The 21,580-nt window shown below is 39.5% G+C and overlaps 1 protein-coding gene across 4 annotated transcripts in view; it reads left to right on the top strand.

The window, feature by feature from the left end:
* Positions 1 to 248: 248 nt before the first annotated feature.
* Positions 249 to 21,580, top strand: part of FIGN (fidgetin, microtubule severing factor) — a 103,842-nt gene continuing 82,510 nt past the window's right edge. Inside the window, exons 1-2 of one of the 4 annotated variants that reach the window (XM_075756810.1) lie at positions 784 to 1,725; positions 2,490 to 2,659. In XM_075756810.1, the coding sequence (XP_075612925.1) occupies positions 2,635 to 2,659 (25 nt within the window). In that variant the 5' untranslated portion in view covers positions 784 to 1,725; positions 2,490 to 2,634. Of the gene's footprint in view, positions 383 to 783; positions 1,726 to 2,489; positions 2,660 to 21,580 lie in introns of those variants that run through there. The other 3 variants (XM_075756812.1, XM_075756809.1, XM_075756811.1) reach the window with 3 other exon arrangements.

The following is a 21,580-nucleotide window of genomic DNA, read 5'->3' on the forward strand; positions in this document are numbered from 1 at the left end:
ACCCAGTAGGATAGGGACTGGCTGACAGCTCAGAGCAGCTTCTGCTGGCAACTACTTCTGAGTTTTATTTAGGCCTTCTCTATTACTGAAAAGGAAACCAGCCAGGAAACCAGCCCATTCCCACTCCTCCAGATGCTAATCCCCTGGGACTGGTCTCCTCTGCCTCCTCCAGAGCCCAAACTCCCACTGCATCATCCTTTTTTCCTAAGAAAATTTAATCCTTCCCTTCCACATCCAGGACGGACACACAAATTTCCCGAGCCATCCTTAACTCCTCAGCAGGACCAGGAAGAGAGGAAGTGAAACCATTCCAGGAGGTCCCTAAACCAGAGCCCAGGAACAGCATCCAGACAGCGTGGCTTCATCCCCGATAGAAGAGAAGGTAAAAATGCTCTGATAGTCCCACCAGGTGTAAAACCAGGAACGTAGGTCTGTCTCGCGGGCAGCCCTCTCTCCCCTTTCCACAGCGGCGGTGACAGGGAGGCGGGTGCGCAGGGATGGTGTGGCGGGAGCAGGGTGCCCGTGCGCACCGGGCACGGCGGGCCGGCCACGCTGGAGAGAGACCCGTTTGCGAGAGACGGCATAACCGGTGTGTGAGAGGGAGGGCCCAATTTGTGCTGTGCGGCCGGTTTATGCCTTCCCTGCCAGCATAAAGAGGCTGTAAAGCCCGTCTAACAGCCCCCCGGGGAATCCCTCTTATGCAAGGGGAGTCCCCGGCAGCTGTGGGCCGGGGTAGCTGGCTCCCTGCCATCCCCCGCCGAGCCGGGGCTGGGGAAGTGCGGGCAGAGGGAGGTGTGGCTGCCGGGGCCCCTCAGCCGTTGCGGGCTACCGGGAATGCCTCGCCGCGGCTGCTAGCAGCCGGGCTCTGACGGGCAGCTGCTGGGGTTCCCCGGGAGCAGCGCGGGGACCGGGCACGTCTGCGCGGCGCTGGCCGCCGCCCGGGACGAACCCGCCGGCGCGCGGGGCACTTCCACCCCGGCCATTTTCCTCAGGCGGGAGGCGGTGGCGGCCAGTCAGCCCCGACACCGGCCGCCCGGGGACGCGGCGCAGAAGCCGGCCGGCGAGGGCAGCCGCGCAGGCCGCCGCCGGCCGAGCCGGGACGCTTCCCCGGCCCCAGGCGTGGAGGCGCGGGGCGGCCGCGGCGGAGCGGGGGCGGCCGCGGCTGGGGAACCTCCGCCGCCGGCTCCCTGCCCGCCTGCCCCGCGGCCGCGGGCCGCCGCTAGGCCCCGGCCTTCCCCCCCCCCCCCCCCGCCCCCTGCGCCGCGGAGCGCCGCCTCGCCCCGGGGGAGCCCCGCCGCCGCCACGGAGGCAGCCCGCTACCCCCGTCCCGCCGCCCCGGGGAGCGGGAGTGGGGCCGCGGCGCGGGCGCCTCGTCGCCCCCCGCGGGAAGCGGCGGCCCCGGCGCGCAGGGCCGCGGAGCGCCCCCGCCCCCCGCGCCGCTCCCCCTTTGAAAACTGATCTTTGGCTCTTCGCGTGAAAGTGATTTGAATTTGGCTCGGCGGCGCTCTGCGCAGGCGTCCAGCTGCTGGCATGCTGGCTCCTTGCAAAGCAGCTGTTTTGGGTTTGAAATTCCAACATGGCAGAGGCTGCAGTCAGTCTTCCCTTCAAAAACTTGGAATGATTTCAAATCATAGGCACCTTCACTTAACCCGAGCCCCCATTCATCAGCAAACACATCGGATCGATGCTACTCTAACCTATCGGGTTCTTGTACCAAATCTCCAGGTAAGAGGATTTTTTTTTTTTCCCTAGTCTTCCTACCATCGTTTTAAATTTTATTTAATCTTAGAGCTCTCTGAGACAGCCGCGTATTTTTTTAATCGCCCGCTCGTGCCCTAAATATTTTGCGTAATTCGCAGTCGTTTTCTGGTACTAAACACTCTGGTCTGCTTTCCTAATCGTAGTCTGGAAAGTACAGATATACAATCGCAGTGCATGGTTTTTCCTCCTTGATCATTGCCAACAATAGTAGGCAGATTAAGAGTTCGCGATTGCAAGCTCCCTCCCCACCTCCTCCTCCTCCTCCTAATTGGATTTATTTTTAAGTTGCATTGAAAATAATAAACTGCAGGTAACGCGGGGCTGGACTTTGAGGCAACTAACTTCGGAGCAAATAAGTGCAAATAAGAATCTCGCAAAACAAAAGTTAGGTTTAAATTGCTGTGTCTTGGCTGGGAGGGGGGGGCACGAATATGTCAGAGGAGCTGTTGCAGTAAAATGTAAGCACATCATCTTGGAGGGGGTACAGCGTGGTGGGCGTATTGTTGGCTCGGAAGGGAGAGAAAGATGTATAATTTAATGGTATATACAATCCACTGATCCTATTACTATCCTCCCTGGAGCTCTTGTTAGTTTCAATGGGAGTGAGTGAAATTGACATGGACTTGCATTCCTGGTCATGTGCTTTTTTTCCCCCTTTCTTTCTTCTCTTGTGATCTGAGATCCCCTTTTTGTTGATGTTGCTTTCCCACTTAATTATATGCATGTAGGTTAAATGAATACCTGACGAAAGGGCCCACGTTTCAAGGCAGTGACATTTGATAGCTGAGAGGAAAAGTGGCTTTAATGAAAAGCAACCTTTGGAATTCCTGCTTGTGAAAAATCCAATTCAGCTTTTTGTGCTGCCAGCAAGAAATGATCAGTAGCACCAGTGTTTATGGTATGTCCGTTTTGGGATCTACTTCCTTTGCATCTAAATAGCAAAGACAAATTTAAATAGCATGATAATGCACCGAGGACTCTGCATGCAAATATTTTGTAATAAATACCTAATGTTTAGTAGTATATTTTCACTTGTGTGTATAAGCATTTTTTTCTCTTGCTATCATTTGTTTATCATTTGTCCTTCAATTATAGCATTAGTTTTGTCCATTATATTGATCTCAGTTGTAAAACCTAAAGTTGCATGTTACTAGCAGTGCACTATATACACCACTGAACTCCAATGGTATGTAAATTAGTAAAACTCGGTGACTGGAGAAGGCGAAAATGCGTAGCAATGAATATATACACCTATATGTCTACGTACTCGTACATATATGCCTTAAAATGCATTTTTTCCTTTTGCAAACTAATAATTTTTGAGTATTTATTTGAACTCCAGCTGCTTTTCCCTCTACTTTCAGCGTGATCATCTGCTAGAGGTTTTAGCTGGTGTGGGGTGAGGGAATGTTTTGCATGTAAACAAACAAAATTACTGTTGTGGCCGAATGTTTAATACTGTCTAATTTGTGGTATTCTATGCTTAGTTTAAAAGTGTCTGGTTTCCACTGCTCTGTTCTCAATGTGTAACAGAATGAAATAATCAGGTGCTGAAACTAGCTTCATTTTAATGGTCACTCTCAGCCCCCCCACGCCGCCCCCTCCTCCAAAAAGTCAGATAAAATGGAGCATGGGGAATTTCAATAGATCTTCTTGTGGTGCAGTAGATGCTCCTCTAGGTATGTGATTAAGGCTAAGGAACTAACAACAGAAGCAACTATTAGTCTGTTTTGTGCAACCAAAAAGGGGGTACGTTCACTTTTAATTGCGTCTGGTAGCAACAAATAAGGATGGAGAGAAACCCTAGGAGAAGAGCAAGTGTGTGTGTGTGTGTGTGTGTTTGGGATAAGGGGGAGGTCTGGCGTGTGTGGCCGATGATCTCTCGTAATAACATATCTGAATGCAAGAAAGAAATTGAGAGAGCAGTTGCACAATGTACACTCCTATTTTGGTGCTGTAGGTGACTATATTGCTAAACATATCCCGAGTGCTATATGATGGGAACGATCTGATTGCATTTTGCATTTAGAACTTGTTGACTTTGAAGCAATCAATAAGGCGACTGTTTATTTTAGATGCACATAATTTGCCCTGAGAAATGTTTTAAGGAGGAGAGCAAGCGAGCGAGAGCGGAACATTTTTTTTTTTTTTTTTTTTTTTTTTCCTAGAGCTGTTGGAGCGAATGTGATTGCCAGATGGGAGATTTCCCTCTGTGATGTTAAAGCTGTAATATATATTCAGAGCAGATTGGACTGCTGCTTGTGATGAGGAGGATATTACATTTATAAATTTTAAATCGGGAATCGGACAGTATGCTGAGAGCTGAAATTGGATGGTGTGGACGGTTTGGACTGTTAAATGCAATTCCCAGATAATAATAATAATTATAGCAGCAGTAATATATATATATGTCTAATAAACACAATACTATTAGGCAGCTGTATATATTCTATGGCACTGAAGTATATATTTCCAAATACGATTTCTCCTCTCTTCCTCCCTTCCCTAAAATGTTAGAGATTGGAGGTGGTTGGGAGGGGGCTTTAAAAGCCCACTGTCACGAGAAATCAAACACAATCAGGTTCCTGTTCAAGGAAAAGTTTCACTACAATTCTCGATGTGGATGCACCTCTTTCTGAGTTTTTGTTTTGCCCATGTATGTGGCCTGACAGTGCCACAATCCTGAAAGGCTGGAAAGTGGGAAGTAGTCACACTCGAGCAGCTCTGCTGTTGCAAATTAAAAGTGTGTTGTGGTCAGGAAATGAAAGCTACAATGTCTCTTTTGAACAAGTCGTTTATCAAGAGAAACATCTATCAAGCAGTGACTTGTCACATTGATCCTCTAAAAGTTAGGTCCGAAGTGGAAGCTGCTTTGATGTTTTTGATCCCAAATTTATAAAATTGAAAAAGCTGGAGAGACTAGGACTAATTTGCACTTAAAAATGACTCTGCTCTGGGCGTGACAAAATCGTCAAGTATCTGTGATACAGAGCTGGTAAACCAAGGAGGTATCGGATCTTCTGCCTAATTTTTATTTTCACGTTGAAACTTTAGCTTTGCCACACATGCATCTCTTCATACTTTTAAAGATCCTCTCTGTAAGCCTGGGCATTATTACATCAGGGATATTTTCTTGCTTAGAAATACATCTGTTGCTTTCAAATTGAACCTTTTCCCGTTGTTTTTGCGATGGTATTTATAGAGTTCAGCTTGAGAAGGCAATTTCAGGATTTTTTTTTTTCTCTCGTCTCAGTCTTGTTTCTTCTTCTGTATTTGTAATCTCAGTTTCCACCTCTCCTCTCTGTGAAGCAAAGTTTCTTTTACTGCTAAAGTAATGTTTATTGCAAGTAAGGTACGTTTGAAGATATCTGTTTGCCCAGCTTAAAACATGTTAAGAGTCCTGTTAAGTGGGTCTTCCCCTTCTCATCCTCTTTTTGTTTCCATTTTTGACATATGAACCACACTCACATTCTCAACAGGAGCAGTGTATTTCAAATTGAATATAAAGTTGAGGTTTCAAGTAAAAAACAAAACAAAACAAAAACCCCCTGAAGTCTAAACTGATCTTTTATCATATCTCTATTTATTTTCAACCATTTGAATTGTTCAGCAACTTTTTAGAAAAGTTTTTCATTTTGCATGAAGTTTGTGTTTGGATTATCAAGGAACCCCTTCGACGAAAGAGAGCTTTGGTGTTTGTTTGTGTTGGGTTTTTGTTTTCTTTTCTTTTTGGCTAAGGTATGAGTGAAATCTTCCTTAAAGCAAGATGATGCTTTGACTTCTTTTCTTCAGTGTCATAAATGAAAATAATACTGCTTATGGATCCTTGATGGAGACCCATTTGCAAATAGGCAGCAAACAGCAGCGTGGTGGGAGTTTTGGTGAGTGTTATACTTGCTAATTAATCATGTTTGAAATGAAGGAATCGTAGCATGGTAATAAAGGCTCATTGTTGTTTGATGTTTGTAACAGGATGTGACTCCTACACAAATCTGGTGGGTTTGGGGTTTTTGTCGCTATTTACCCCCCCTTCATAATAAGATACCTTCAGTACTCAATCAAATTGGTTTTATTTATTGCGACATCTGTGAAAGCACAGGGATGTTTGCTTCTCTTATTCTAGCAGTATTTTAGAAATATGAATATTGTATCATTATTGATATCTTCATCACACAGTTTATGGGGAAAAAATGACAGTCTTATTTCATTAGCTGTTCTTTAAGACTTTTTTGTTTAAGCAGAGCCAAAAATTCTCTAGGTTTTTTATTTTCTTGATAAAAAAGCCTACTACTCTTTTTCTTATAATTGATAAAATGGCACTTCATGAACTTTTGTGCCCTACTTGCTTATGCATATGTAGTAAGGGATAGCAGCTACAATACATATTTCAGAATAGTTTGTATACTAGCCCTTTAAAAATTAAGCTGTAAACCACTTGGATGGTGTTTTTTCTTTCCCTGTTTTGGTTTTTAATATGGCTCTTATCAGATGTGTCTTCTTTAGGCTTTATTGTTCACCTTTCAATTAATAACTACTATGTATGATGGAGATGTGATAATCTCTTGCAGACTGCAAAGCTTTAGTTTCAAAATTTAATTAATTAGTTAAGGCTATTTTATGCTGCATGGACAAGGTTTGAAATCTGCTTTTGTTTAGATCGTCTCCTCCTTTTTAAAAAATTAATTCCTAGAGGAAAATGATTCTGTATGGTTCCTGTCAATACGTTTGTTCAATGAATGCATACAAGAAGCATTGAACATAATGACTGATCTTTGTGTAGTCTTAATCATCAATTAATAGGCTTATCTGCTTGTTAGGAGTGGGTTTAATGGTACAGAATCAGCATGAGATCTGTGTATGTGAAACATTTGTATGTTGTTTATAACAGACTGAGTTTTGATCTAGCGTTCCCAGATCTAATAATAGAAATATTTGGCTCTTTACCCTCAATCAATATACCCCTTAAGAGAACAAACTTCACATAATACTTTCATAAAGTGCCAGTTGTATTGATACCGAGTTGATAAATTTAATTACTGGGGTTTTACATTGATTCATTGATCTTATGATTGGAGGAAATTGTTCTGCAGACATTTCTGAAGTATTGAGGAATATTGTATGTCAATAAAGCTTGATTAATTGATAAATCAGCACTTTTTTCTCCTCATGAGCCATTGAGCAGAAAAGGTATAAAATAACCATAAAAAGAATTAGAGATAAACTGATTAGAAATTCTCATGTGTTGTTAACAGAGCAGATGAGCAGCAAAAGGCTGTGCATGTGGAAAAAAAAAATCAACTTTGAAGTGGAATTGTGCATATTGGGCCCCATCCTTAGCTGGTGTAAAATAGTTTATCTTTAAAGAGCTACAGTAATTTATAGCTCCCAAAATCTGGCCCACTGTGGTGGGGGTTTTTTTGGTGGTTTTTTTCCTCTCTCTCTCTTTTTTTTTTTTTTTAGTACCATTCTTTGGCTTATTGGAAGCTGTTTTAAATCAGATATTATGGCTACCAAAATATATGGAATTTTAGATAAGCATCTGATCCAAAATGAACAGCATAGCTATAAAAGTAATTTGAAGAGCTGTAAATTCAGGATTGCGTATCCCTGATATTGTTGCAGAGTATTAAACTCTTGCTGCTAGAGATGCTATCCTCTAAGTGAAAACTTATCTTCCTTATGGAAAGATCACTTCAGGGAACTCTAGGCTGGGAAAAGGCCTGGAGGGGTTTTTTGGGGTTGGTTTTTTTTTGTGTGTGCTAAAATAATAATAAAAAATTCCAATAGATAGAATTAGTTATAGGGATATTTTCCAGGTGAAAAACCTTACTGGAGTACTTGGCTCCATTTCTGTGAGGCATGCGACCTTTTCACCCTATGTCAATGATATTTTTATAGAGTGTGTGAGAAATGCGAGCTTAAAGAAAATTCCTTAAGATCATTCAATTTTTCTTTTTTCTTAAAAATAAAAAAGAAAAATATCTGAATCTCAAAACAACATATACATCTCCCTCAGTGAAACTGTATTCCTTTAAAGGATGATAGTTAATAGAGAAGAACAGAGAAAATCCACTTGCAATATGTTACCATAGGTTCGACAAATACAATCTTATCCTTCAAGGAGCAGAGAGTCCTAGACTGTAATGGAGGTCAAAGGAAATCTAAGGCTTTCAGTCCTTTAATAATTGTACCTGCCACCCCCCGAATCAGCATGTTAAAGAGAATGCGTGTATATGTATTATGTTTCTTAGAAGATAATTTGTATTTGCAGCAACCCACTAAATACAAGTGGACTTCACTACTATTGCTTCTAAATACCTGTTGATGTTGGTCTCGCTGTGTGACGAGTGAGGGTAAAATGGAAAGAGAAATAGTTGGTCAGTCTTGGTTACCAAAGTCTTGAGAAACTGGGGGAGATTGGGCTTTGACAAGTCAGTCTGAGAATGGGAAGAACACTAGAAAGTGTAATCTGCAGAAAGCACCACTGATTAAGAGCATACGGAGACGTCTGCAGTGATGAAAATGCAGAGTCTATGCTTCTCTTTTGCTGAGTTATATTGCTACGAGGTATCGGCACACACAGTATGGTAATAACAATATTGTATGTCTGTTCCTATAGTGCTAGTAACGGTACCTGTCAAACATATCATAATACTGAACTTTCTGTTTAATTATATAAGCAACACTCCTTACTACAATGGCTATTGTATTTGTACAATAGAAAGAACAGCCATGCATTACTGTATTTAAATAATGGAATAAAACTTTGTTCTTTAGACTCCTTTTCTGCATATGGAAAAAAGTTTCATCTGTCTCAGCTATAATTAAAAATAATGCAACTACAGATGGCTGTCATGTTACTGGCTGATTTTTATTTTTTTTACAATAGTCTATTAAGCGTGTAGTCTGATGTGCCATGAAACACTGAAATAGCAATTACCAGTCATATTATTTAACTGTTACTGAGAAACTATTTTCTCAGTTCTTGTAAAGTATAGTGCAACTACTGTTGGTATGTTAGTTAAATTTCAAATATCCTGAGATTGATGTGGAGAAAAATACTGACATTATTTTGATGTGATAGCAAACTTTGGTGATGCTAGTCCGTTTTTGCTCCAAGTTCCTTGAAATCACATATTGCTTGGACTTTTTGTTACCTGTTTTTAACCCTTTCGTATCCTACTTGTAATGTGTCATGTACTCCTTGTTAAAGCATATGGTTCATTTTCTGTATATGAATTGCTCAATGCATGAAGATGTATGCCACAATTTATTTTGTGTGATATTTTTGAATGTGTGCATGTGTCAAGCTGGTTATAGATTGGTGATGATAAATTGGTTTCAGTAATCTGGATCTTATTTGCATTGATAGTCTAGCAGTAAAAGTGTACTGTGGTCAAACTTCATGATCTAAGATAGCTGTCTCACATCTAATTAAGCAGGGTCTGAATGAATGATTCTTCAGTATGGGGCATAATTAAACTTTTTGTTTCTTGTCTTTAGTGTGATAAAATACTTGAGGGACACATTAATGCATGTTTGCGTAACTCCTGCTAATCTGAGTGGAATTTGAAAAGGAATATTGAGAGATGGGAGAAGGGACTGGACCTGGTGAGTTACGGAGGTTTGTGGCAGGAATTCACACTCTCATTCAAGGGGGTTTTTGCCTGATTTAGAACAACTGCTGTTTGCCTTTTAATATGTTGGAAATAACAACCCTATTTTCCTCTGAGAGGTTTTTCCCCTTCTGTTTCCTCCATTCTAGCATACAAGCAAGTCATTAATAAAAAAGCATTTATACAGCAAGCTTGAATTATCACTTAATAAAACTATGAGAACTGTACTGCTGCAAAGATATTCCTAGACAGTACAACAGATGTTACCGAGTGCACGTTTCTTCTGGAGACATGGTGAGGGGAAGAGCCAGCAATTACTTTATATTACTGAGTGACAGAAGGTGGATGGGAATGATAAAGTTATAGGCAGAAATTATTAATCCTTGACAACAGTATCAATATTGATATTTAAAAGATTATGAACTGATAGGCCTGCTATACAAACTCCTGTGATAGCAGTGCTTTTAGATGAAAAGTAGCTATTTATATACCTTACAGCTCCGTGTGGTCATGTTGAAAGTATGAACTTGCTCATCACAGATTCTGAGAAAGTGCAGGTTAACATCCTCTGTCTTCTTTAGACCTATCTGATTACTTCAGCCTCCTGTGTTGACACAGAGAAAGAAACAGCTAGATTCTATGCTGGAAGAATAAGGTTTGCAAGCACTGACGGATATAAGGTATCCCATTGTGATACCTAAACCAAATTTTAAAAAATCAAGCATCCTTTTCAAGTAAAACTTGAGAAACATAGAAAGGAGCAGCAAAGATGTATCTGAACACACTTGAAGGTGCACCATTTACTTTCAAAAGAGATCTTTCCCATCACTTGTGGATAGCTCCACCATGAAGAGCGATATCAAAAGATCTCAGAAAGGTAACTATTCTTTTATGTCTTTGGGAACTCAGATGCTTACAAGATTGTTTCTGAGAAGGAAAAGAATTGATCCTATTTTCAGTCCCTTGTTGTTGGCATTTGTGGACCACATCACTATATACAGTATTGTAGAAATACACTCTTGGTATATGAATACAATTCTGTTTCCTCTTGCAGCTCTGAAAGAATAGTGCAGTGTTGCTGTATAAAACCTCAGTTTGGACGATATGTTTTTATGTTTATAAAATTGTTTTATTTAAAATACATATGGAGTTTTCTGAAGAAATGTAGTTAATTGGTAGGTCATCTGCATGATTAAAATAGAGAAATTCAAATTTAAAAGAGTGTGTATTGTTTTTTATGAAAGTAATGTAGGCTTAAAGTCACCTGTAATAATTTGTGCACTGGGTATCCCCATTCAGCCAGAAAATTGCTGGGTTTAAACTAGCAAGATTCAGTTATTTTCAGTATGGAAGGAGACTGTAAATTTGCTAACTCTTCAGCTGAACGTACACTTAATTTACAAAATTAAGTGGTTTGGTGTTTACTAGTATTCAATCTGCAGCTTTATATTAACTGCATATCTATGCTGGTGCTGTATTGAACATACTATAAACAGGACAGATACTCTATTTTAAAGATAGTAATTTTTCATGTCTTTATAGAATTTCTGATAATTCTTTATTTCTTACTCTTTGCCTTCGATAAAAGCTGAAATAAATATATTTTGGAAACTGTTCATGCAGCAATTAACCTTTTTAGTCATTGATTTTCATTTTGTTCTTTGACTTTCATTCATTTCATACTCCTGTCCTGCGTAGGCGTTCTTTATGCTACAACACTGGTGTATTTTTCAGCTTTCAGGTTAAAAACTTTAGCGGTAACGTTAATTTAGCTGATACCATGGTAGTCCTATCAAGATATTTAATCTATTATTCGGAGTAGTATTAGTGTTGGCAGAGACCTGAAGCTGAAAGTCGGTAAATCTGATGCAACGAGGGGTATGAAGCACTTCTCGTTACTTGGCCCCTAGCATTTGTCAATGCGACCGTCATACCAAAGGCACACTGTAGTATGCAGAGAATGTCTGTGTTGAGACACATGGTTAAGTAAGTTTGAGAAGCCTTTATTTTAAGCTTTTTTTTTCTTAAAGTTAGATGTAGGTAAAATATGTCTCATCATGTTCTTATAGATACTGTGAATAACCAGCACCCTAATGACACTTTTTAAAGTTTTCACTAGTTAGAAATGTTCAAAGAGCCATATTTCTTCCATCACCAAGCAGATCATCCGTATGGTACAGCATAACAGACAAACTAACTCTAGTATTACTTTGGAGTAATAATTTTCACCACTGATTAAGGAAAGATGTTTTGTTACTGAGTAATTAGCAAACACACTTCTTCCCCTCCCGCCCCCAAGGTGTCAGCTGTTTAGAGACAGTAAAAGTCGTTGCTTTCATTCGCGACAGGCAAGTCGTTTTTGGCTAAAGTTACTGTTCCTTTCTGTTTCGGAGCTGCTACAACAGCTGCAGTTTGAGCTGGAAGGCTCTGAGTGGCTGAGATAATATCAGGAATAGCAGTGCATCTCAGCAAGCGCAATTCAGGTTTCTCCTTTTGGGTGCTCAGTTATCAGAGGTGCCGAGTCCCTGCAATTGGTATTGACTTTGGATATGCAGGTGTGCAACAAATCTTGGAAGCTAGGTGATGGGTGTTATAAGGAATTTCCCCAGAAAACGGTAGGCGTAGGCTTTATTTGTACTTCTTAAATGCTACAATCTCCCTCTTGAGGTATTAGTGCTGTATGATGGAGTAAAAAGGGCTTTTGATTTTTCCTAGTGGTTGTAAGAACACATTTTAAATTAATCAGGACAAAAATACGCGTGTTAGGTAAAGATATACCGAATGACTCATTTGTGATTTTGAACGGAGGAAACTTTAAACTCAGTTTGCCACTGTGTAAATGTTTCAAGGAGCAAAATGCAGAGTAGACGATGCTGTTCTAATTGCAAAACCTCCCTTAGTTACCTCCTCCCTCCTCCTGATCCTCTTCTCCCTTCCCCCTCCCCCCCATGGCTTTTTTTAAACAATTATAGGCATTGTGCTCCTTAATGGTGCGTAGTTACTGTAAAGATAGATGTCCTCAAATAATGAGTTTCTAATAATAATCAGAGGGAGTTAGATTAAACTGGTTTTGTATAGAATTCTTACAGTGTGAAAAAGTACACCTAAAATCCTGAGATATATTTACAGGAGCTAAGCCTATTTACAGACGACTAACCCAATTTTGTATCTGTGCATGTGTGTGGGGAGGGGGGAATAGAAACATATGTTTGTATGTGCCTACATTTTTGTCCACCTGCTTTAAACACTTCAGAAGATTATTTTTTTTTTTTAGTACAGATTTCTATTTTGCTTTCTGATAACAGAATATGTTTTAAAATCACAACATACTAATTAGCTTCTGTGTTTACACTGGAGAGCTTGCATCCCTTCAAATGACTTCTAGCCATGCTCTTCTTTCTCTCTGTTGCTTCCCCCCCCCTTTTTTTTATTATTTTTTTGTTCCTTATGAGGTTTATTACATTAGATTTGTTGCTTTCTTCCTTGTTCAAAAGTTCCGAAGGGAAGTAAATGAAAGTGCTAAGTACAGTAACAGATAACTCTTACTTTAAACAGTTGTCACTATATTGGCTAGGAAAAATATTTTTCCTAACAGGTACTGGATCAGGAAGGCTGTACAATAAACAGAGCAAAATAGTTTAACTTATGGTTTAGAAATACATATGTCATTTAAATGGAAACAAACCCCCAAATCTCCCACATACCTTTTGGGGTTTGGCGAACAAAAGCTCGCTTGTATGCTCCAAATTCCCCTGGGCCTCAATTTGCAATACCATTATTTAAGCCTGGCTGATATAAACCCATTGCAGAGAAATAGAAGCTCTCCTTCCTGGCTTTTCAAAGGCGTTCTGTGCCCCCCTCTTTCTGCCTACCCACGTCCCCCAGCCCCCCGCCCTGTTCCCAGCCTCTTGGTCTTACCCTGCCACTGTGAAACTCTTTTGTATTCGAAATATAGTAAATGTAGAAATACTGCGCTTCTAAAACACGGAAAAGTGCCATTCTGCGTGGTCTTACTGACATCTCTACCAACACACGTGTAATTCTATCTTCTGACTAAGATCAAGGCTATAATCACTTTAATATCTGTTGTGTCCTCTACCAGGTGACCTGCAGTCTTTCATTGTAAAGATAAGAGGCTCTGATATAATAAGTTATTTCTTCTCTAAGTCTGATCTTATAGAAAATACTAACCATAAATTGAGGAGAAACTCGTGCCCACTTATTATGCTCCTGGGGTGCCAGGCTCTCTGGATATCTGCTCGTGGGTACGGTACTGGCATTGCTGGATGCTCAGCTGGAAGCTGCTCTGGAGCAGAACTGGGTTTGGGTGTAATCCCTAACAGCTAACGGTAAATACAGGAATCGCTGTAGCTTGATGCAGCATTGCGTACTACAAATGTATTTATTTTGCCACCAATAAAATGGCAGTCTAGTTTGTTGCTAAGAAGCTTGCTATTTGAAATAGCAATTGAGGTGCAGTTCTGAGCTTTTGACTTAGTACCTGTTAGTGGGAAGAGCTAAGAAACAGATGAGCTGCGTTCCCGAAAGTGGGCGGAAGGATGGTGAGTAATACATGCCTTGGCATGGCATCTGCCAGAAGCAGGTTGGGTTTTTGGTTTTGGGGGTTTTTTTGTGGGGTTTTTTCCCCCCTGCTCTAGTTTTGAAAGGTGTAAGGTATTCTGATAAGCAGAGAGGAAAAAAACAAAAGGTAAAAATACTTCCAAGCAAATCATTATAGCATATCTCAATGACTGTGCTCCACACTTAGATTTAATTAGAAGACAACTGCACTGGAAAACTGGTCATTTTAGTCATAGTTAACGACTGGTTCTCTCCTACCCCCAATCAGAGCCGATTATATGCTGTGTTGTATAATGTAATTTCTACACGAAAATTAAGTACGAATAGGCACGATAGTATTGTGTAGTTGCAATAATGAGGTTTTCATTAATGATGTTAATTTATCATTTAACTATGCTTTTAGAGGTGAAAATAACTATTTTCCTTGTCATGTTTCCTTTTACTATATATACCAACCAGTATCAAATTGGGGTATTTTGTAAACATTTTAAGCAAAAAACTGTGACTGGATAGCTGTTTGTATGTTCATTATGTGGTAAAAAGGCAATGAAAGAAGTGAAACCTTGTATATCTGTGTTTCTTCTAGGATAACTACTTTCAGGAGGGATTTATTTTATGTTATAATATAATTTACTAGTGTACGGTTTCTAAAATGTCTTGGGTAGTTCAACGCCGGATTTCAGGCAAGCAAGTTTGTTTCCTAGTTAGCTGTAGTAAGACTTACTTGCTGTCAGTAGTAAGATAATAAGGATAAAAATCATGTATGGTTTAAAAAAAAAAAAAAATCCATTTGCATTTGTGCGCCAAATTCCATTTGGTGATGTACTTGTTGGGCTGAGCTATTAAGAGCTCTGTGGGCTGTATTGCAACTAGTGTCCGATTGACTAGGTATATTAGAGCTTTTTACCTACCACCAATGCAAAATTTGATGCTGGTTTTACCCTGAGATATTTTGCCTTTAAAAAGATCCATACTTTTCTTACTACCCATCTGTGTAGTCATAAATTTATTGTTATTATTTGTAGGGTGTGGCTCCATGTTAGAGTAAGAGTAATCTGAATCTGAACTGATGCTGAATAGATTTTTATTTTTTTTTAAATTTTGGTTCCAAAGCCCAACTGTGGGAACTGATATATCATCTTAAAATTTCAAATCTACATTTTATGCACTGTGCCAAAGCACCCGTGAGCTCATTAAGCAAAGACTTTTTCAATTATATCTTGTGTTTATGCATGTATTTATACTTGACAGGAATCCTTTAGAGGTTTGGTTTGCTGTATTAATACTTATAGTGTCTTGGAGTACATAAAATATGCTTAAAAAAATAAAAAGAGTAAGCACTGCTTACAGATGTAGTTCTGGTAGCCTCTTCTGTATTTTAGAGCTGCTGAAAAGTTCCTTGGCCAGACATCCAGCCTCTAGAGGGCATGCCAGTAACCTCCTCTGCCAGACCCTCACAGCCATCTGCAGAAAGTTTGAACACTGGCACCTTCAGAGGGAATCCCATTTGTATTGCATAATAAAATCTCTGTGTGTATTCCTCGTTATTCCTGGAGTTTTGCTACAATAAGAGGTTTGCCTTTTTTTTTTTTTTTTTTTTTTTTAAAATCTGGAGGAAAGCTTTTATATTTGTTATGCTGTTTGCTTTCTTTTTTTTCCTCTAGTGGTGATCTTTATGAAAGTAGACTCATATCCACTATTGTATAAACATATGGCTCACAGTTACTCCTTTACCTGGTAGAAATCTTTCTGTACATATACGCTGCTCTTTACTGTAGTAAAAACTACAGAAGCCAGCGCACAGTATTTGAGACTTGCAAAATCAGGTACTAAAATTTATTCTGTATTAAAATCTAGATAATAAATAATTCAGGTGGGATTAAACCCAGTTAACCCTACTCCAGTAGCCTAGGTTCAATTGCTCGACCCTTTCCTCTCATGAAATGCCATATTACAGTTTTTTGTTCTCCTGTGGACGATTGTTGCTAATGTTGATATTTATGTGAAGTCATGCTTCTTCTCCAGTTCAAATGTTTGACCATGGCTCTCTAGTCCAGTATACCACCATTAGAAATTAGAGGGTTTCCAATAATTCAAATGAATCTAATAGTCTGCTTCAAATTTTCCTTAGATCTTCTGAAGTAGAACAAAAGAGCAAGTATTCTTGGATTTGGTACTGTAAATTAAGACACGCCCCAATCCATAGTTTAGTTTTGATCTAAGAATGTGAGTATATTTAGGGAGAAATATATATATTTAAGAAAATTTTGTTGCATAGAATCTCATTAACCAAGTATACAATCTTTCCCAAAAGTGTACTGGTTTAGCTTGAGCATTTTCTGCTTGAGCATTTTTAAATATTATTTTGCCAGATTGAATTGAAATGTGTTTGGAGCACTTACACTTTAGAAGGAGGAAAAGTATCTCCTGCTGATGACTTCATTAAGTCCTCTGTGTAGTTGAACAGAGAAGCCTGTTACTCTGGGCAAACTTCACTTTTTAATTGCATGAATACAGCGTTTTAGCTGCACATTTATTGTTGAGCCATGAAGTTTAATTGCACTGTTGAGTTTCTACGTTTCTGCACAACATAAGGAAAAACTGAGAGAGAATCCAGCAGAATTTAAGGGGAGTGGTGGTGTTCATTTTGTAGGTGACCTGGCCTATCATCAGGAGATCTATGTTCAATTCCCATTTAGCATTCCAACCTTTTCTTTAAAAGTAATTAAAAAAAAATGGAAAAGCTGTTTGGTGTATGAAGTGTATGGTATGTGCTTTACGGGTGATACTGGACCAAATTTTGTTGGAGGAGTTTGACAATAACCCATGAGAAGTTCCTAGGCTGATGCAACCCCATATGCAAAATTTTCCGTTGCCTCAAAATGTCAAAGAGTTCTTGTCGGTCTAAGGATAATTAAAGTTTGTGGAGATGCAGGGGAAAAAAATATTTCCAAGACAGAGCACAATCTGTGAAAGTGCTAGGTCATACTTTTTATGTCTTGATCACCTGTGGCTGATGGATAGTTAACTTACTGGAGAAATAATGGTGACATTGTTTTGTGATTCATCTAATCCACTTTTTCCCAAGGGGCTGAGACAGCCACCAGTGTGTCATTTCAACCTTGGCATACACCCAGGTTGCAAACTTGTTCCTTCATTTGGTGTTGCGTGTTGGAGCTGCACGGTAAACTGCCCAACATACAGAAACCTCAATAAAAAAGGGTGTGTAACACCGGCATGGTTAACCCCTTTACAAACCTCATCTCTGCAGGGCTAGGGGTACTGTTAGAATAAGCTGTAGCTGTCATGGAAAAGGGTTGGAAATATAGTTAGGATGTCTGGTCAGTCTTAAATAACCAAGTTTTTTGATGACAGAGTTGTTTACAGTGAGAGACTGTCCCCGTTGTACTCCCTGGGAAGAGAGTAATCTTTTTTCCCTAACTGCCAGTAGAGGGTCGGTATCATCCAAGCATATCCCTTACTGTTGTCCTCCAAACCCCCATATTCTGGGCCTTTCTCTTCCACCCAGTCAAATGGGTGGCTTTTACAGCTTGAAGCCAAAAAATCAGGCTGCGCTGAAGTGAGCGAGGGGAGGCAAGTCCTAGAGCCAGACATGTCCTCGAGAGGGACACGGGGCCCGTGGCCCCTCCTGGGTGCCGGTGGGGTGCCCGCCGGGGGGCCTCTGCCCACATCCCTCAGGGCATCCTGGTGGCAGGCAGAGCTAACTGACTCTCAGATGGATCAAAATACCAGGGGCAAGTGGATATGCTGTGAATGTATTGTTACAGTTTATAGGATTTTTTTGAAAAAAGTAGTTATGTGGGGAAGATAATTCAAAATTAATTTTGATGGGAAGTATTAAAGCACCAAGCAACTTAAATGTAAGCTGAATGGATGGTCTCTGATTTTTGTCATTAGAAGGATATGTGTCATGTCTTTGGTCTGAATTTAGAAAAGTGTGAATTTTGTGCTTGTGGTGGAACATTGTACCTCTTAAATGTAGGAGAGGGGAGAAAAACAGCAAAGGATTTTTTTTTTTCTTTTTTTCCTCCTGAGCAAACGAAAGCAAGAGCAAAGCCATCTTCACTTTTGAATTCAGGCTCCAAATTTCTCTTTAAACCATTTTTAATAGAAACAGTAAGTTATAAATCATCTAAGCAATTACCTGAACACAGAAGGAGTGGGGCCCAGCCTGGGTTTCAGCCCCAGATGTTTCTGGACTGCAGTAATGGCCCAGCCCAGATATTTACAGCTTAATTTCTGTTCATGTGCACTTGTCCATAAATGGTTCCTTTTCTATTTCCAGTTCAACAACTGAACCACTTATAGTAGAGAGTGATTTAAACTTGAATGATGGCAAAATGTGAACAGAGACAATTTACCTTTGGAAACTTTAAAGTCCATTTCCAATATTTAAAATGTAAGGTAACTCTTGAACAGACAATGATTGATCAGTAAGTGCCCCCTTTTAAATGTCATAGTCTTTTTTTTTTTTTTTTTTTTTTTTTTTTTTTTTTGTCTATATATAAACTGATTTTATGCTTTTGGGGGTTTGGGGTTTTTTTTTTTTGTTTGGGTGTTTTGCTTAGATTTGCTGCAGTTAGGAGCAGAGACTTTTTTTTCCCCTCCATTTAATGCTATGCCATCTAGCATTACTTGCATTGCAAGCCAGTGTCCCTAACCTTGCTCCTCTCGCCATTCCTGTCCTCCTCAGCCCTCCTCCCAACCAGCCCCATTGCTTGAAACTAAACAAATTGAAAATAATGATTGGTAACCATCTGCTGTGCTGAAATTCCACGTACAGCAGTTAACTCCATTTTACAAAACAACTTCAATCTAGTGAATTACAGTGCAGTTCTCGGTGGCAGCAGATAGCAACAAGCAGTTTCGAGTTCCTCTAGACAAAGCAGTTTGCGTAGGGAGCGTTATGCAGAGTCACTTGGTGGTGGCGGGGATACTTTCACCGTCAGACGGTTTGGTGTAAGGCATTTGAAACTAGAGGGAGTCTGACCACAGCCTAATTGTTTCATCTGATTAAAAAAGAGGCTGGTCCATAAAACTGTGCAGGCAGGCGATCTTGCAAACGTGCGCCCTTTGGTTTTCTGTTTCCGCAGCTGCAGCGCAATGCGATGAGTAGCGTGTTCGGCTTTCAGTCACTTTCATGAGACTTTTGGAGTGCCCAATGAAAAAAAACCTCAACCAAAAATTAGATTGCGTAGCTGGTCAAAGTGTATTGAAGAACAATAATTATTCACAGAGTTTCTATTGAAGAAACTCTTTTATTGATGCAGAACGGTAACAAGAAGCACTCTAAATACTGACGGACTGCCAAACAGCAGATATTCAAATAGTGACAGGCTATGATGTAATATTAAAATAGGTACCGTTACCATTTATGTTTTAAACTCCATTTCAGTTATCTGAGCTTAGGTTTTGATCGTGTATAAAGAAAGTTGCTTAAAATGGGCAGTATATTGAGTTCAAAGGACCCATACAGTTCATAAATTCTCCGGTGTCTACTGGATTTTTCATCAGGGAGACTTCCAATAAAAATGATCTATTTTAGAAATAATATTGTTTAGTAGGTTGAAATGTGGTGTAATAAAATTAGACCTTCAGTCTTCTAAAGTTACTACTTAGATGGCACCCTTGGGATGGTAAAATGGCTGTATAAGCAGATGAATCAGACAGTTTCACTGATGGATACATTTGTCAGTCTCTGTTACAGATATAATATATTCTTATATCTGTAATCCTGACACTGTTACATCCAAATGAAATCAACATGAGGTTGTCATCTTTAAGCAAATATGTTAAGTGTTGTCTTTTGTGCTTTGGATTTGAAAGAAAGGGGCCCAAGGGAGCCAGCATCATGCAAATGGAACAAATCCCATTTCTTCTGAGCTGTGCTGTTTCCCCCTTCATGGCAGCTGGCTGTGTTATCTTTGTGTGTTTCTCTGAGTGCTGACAATTCTTTCAGTGATCTAAGTTAGGGCACATTAGAAAGTGGAAGCAGCTGTCTGTCGTTATACTGAGAGACGTGTTTGCTCTACTGCAAAGATGAAGGACCATGAATCCTTGACACACTCTCTCCCCCCTCCCCCTTTACTTTCCAACATGATCAACATTCAGACGCACAGATTGTCTGCTTGGACAGTTTTTTGTTCTGACTGACAGCATCTGGCATAGACAAATTTAAAAATACATAGCGTGCCATGCTTGGAATTGGAACATCCATTCTTTATTAATCTTCTCATTTAAACCATTCATTTACATTTCAAGAAAGGTTACAGCTTGATATGGTTGAAACATTTATTTTAAATGAATAACCTCCTAATGAAATACCTTGAATGAGCACCAAACAGTCAGTGTTCATTAAAAATTACACCTGATTAGTATGGCCTTGGAACTGTTGTGAAGACATAAGATTTCCCCATTGTCTCAATCCATAATAAAAAAAAAAAAAAAAGAAAAAAAAAGAAAAAGATGTTTAGCATGTGTGAGTGTGTGTAATTTTATTTTTTTTTTTTTTTTTTTTATCACAGAGCTAAATGGGAATGGTGCTTTCACTTGCAACCCCCCATCATTTTCAAGAGTACCATATTATAAAGCCGTAGCCTTTAAAATGCTATTTGTCTAATTAAATCTGGCTTTGCTGAAACAATACATTTGAAGGAAACGCTTAAATAGTGTTTTGTTTTGTTTTATTCTGCTAAGGCATTTATGATTTGAGAGACAAGATGCTTTATGATTTGATGTAATCTGAAATCCTATAGATATATATTTTTCCACTGAGAAGTATTTTTCACATGTTTGTATACAATACTTTACTAGTAAAATAGAAATGGTGGACCACCCACTAAAATGTTTATGCACGCGCACATGCACATATGCACATGTGCATTCTGTGCACTCTCATCTTCATGATCCAGGTTAGCAATGCAGACATGCTTGTCTAGCATTTATGTAAAAATAATATGAAAATTGGCCATACCAGTCAGATATGGACTTTGAGTCCAGAAAGGGAGGAAGAAAAACCTCTTCTTGCACTAGGCATTTTAGATGTTTTATATTACTGTGGGTTGCAGCTTTAACTACTCGCAGTACAGAGGGGGAAAAAAAAAAAAATCTTCTAGAAGGGGGGGGAACCCCCAGTATTATAATAAAATAGAGGACTGTTCAAGTGCTTGGCAGTAAATATGTAAAACAAGTGTCCTGGCTTATTTGGAGAGGAAAGAGATGCTGTAGCAGACAGGCTCAATTAACAATTGTAAGCAGGAGAGGACTTGTATTCCTTCGGTAAATGTAGGAGAGGTCATTTGCTTTAGGATAAATTCTGACAAATTTCAGATATAGACATAAAGGCTGGAATAAATATGACAAAAGATTTTCAGTTGCACATCAAGCATTTTGTATTTGCAATGGCCATTTACATTTTTTCTCACTGAATAGATTTCTTTTTTATTAATGTTTTCCTGAATAATATATTTTTAAATTAATTGACTGTGAAACAAGCATTTTGGGACAATAAGAATTTTAATACAGGCTTGAAATATCATTTATGCTTTTTTTACAAATGCTCTTAGTAATGCCTAATCTATTTTCCTTTTTCTGGAGGAAGC

This window comes from Balearica regulorum, chromosome 6, assembly GCF_011004875.1.
Source record: "Balearica regulorum gibbericeps isolate bBalReg1 chromosome 6, bBalReg1.pri, whole genome shotgun sequence".
NCBI classification, from domain to species: Eukaryota; Metazoa; Chordata; class Aves; order Gruiformes; family Gruidae; genus Balearica; species Balearica regulorum.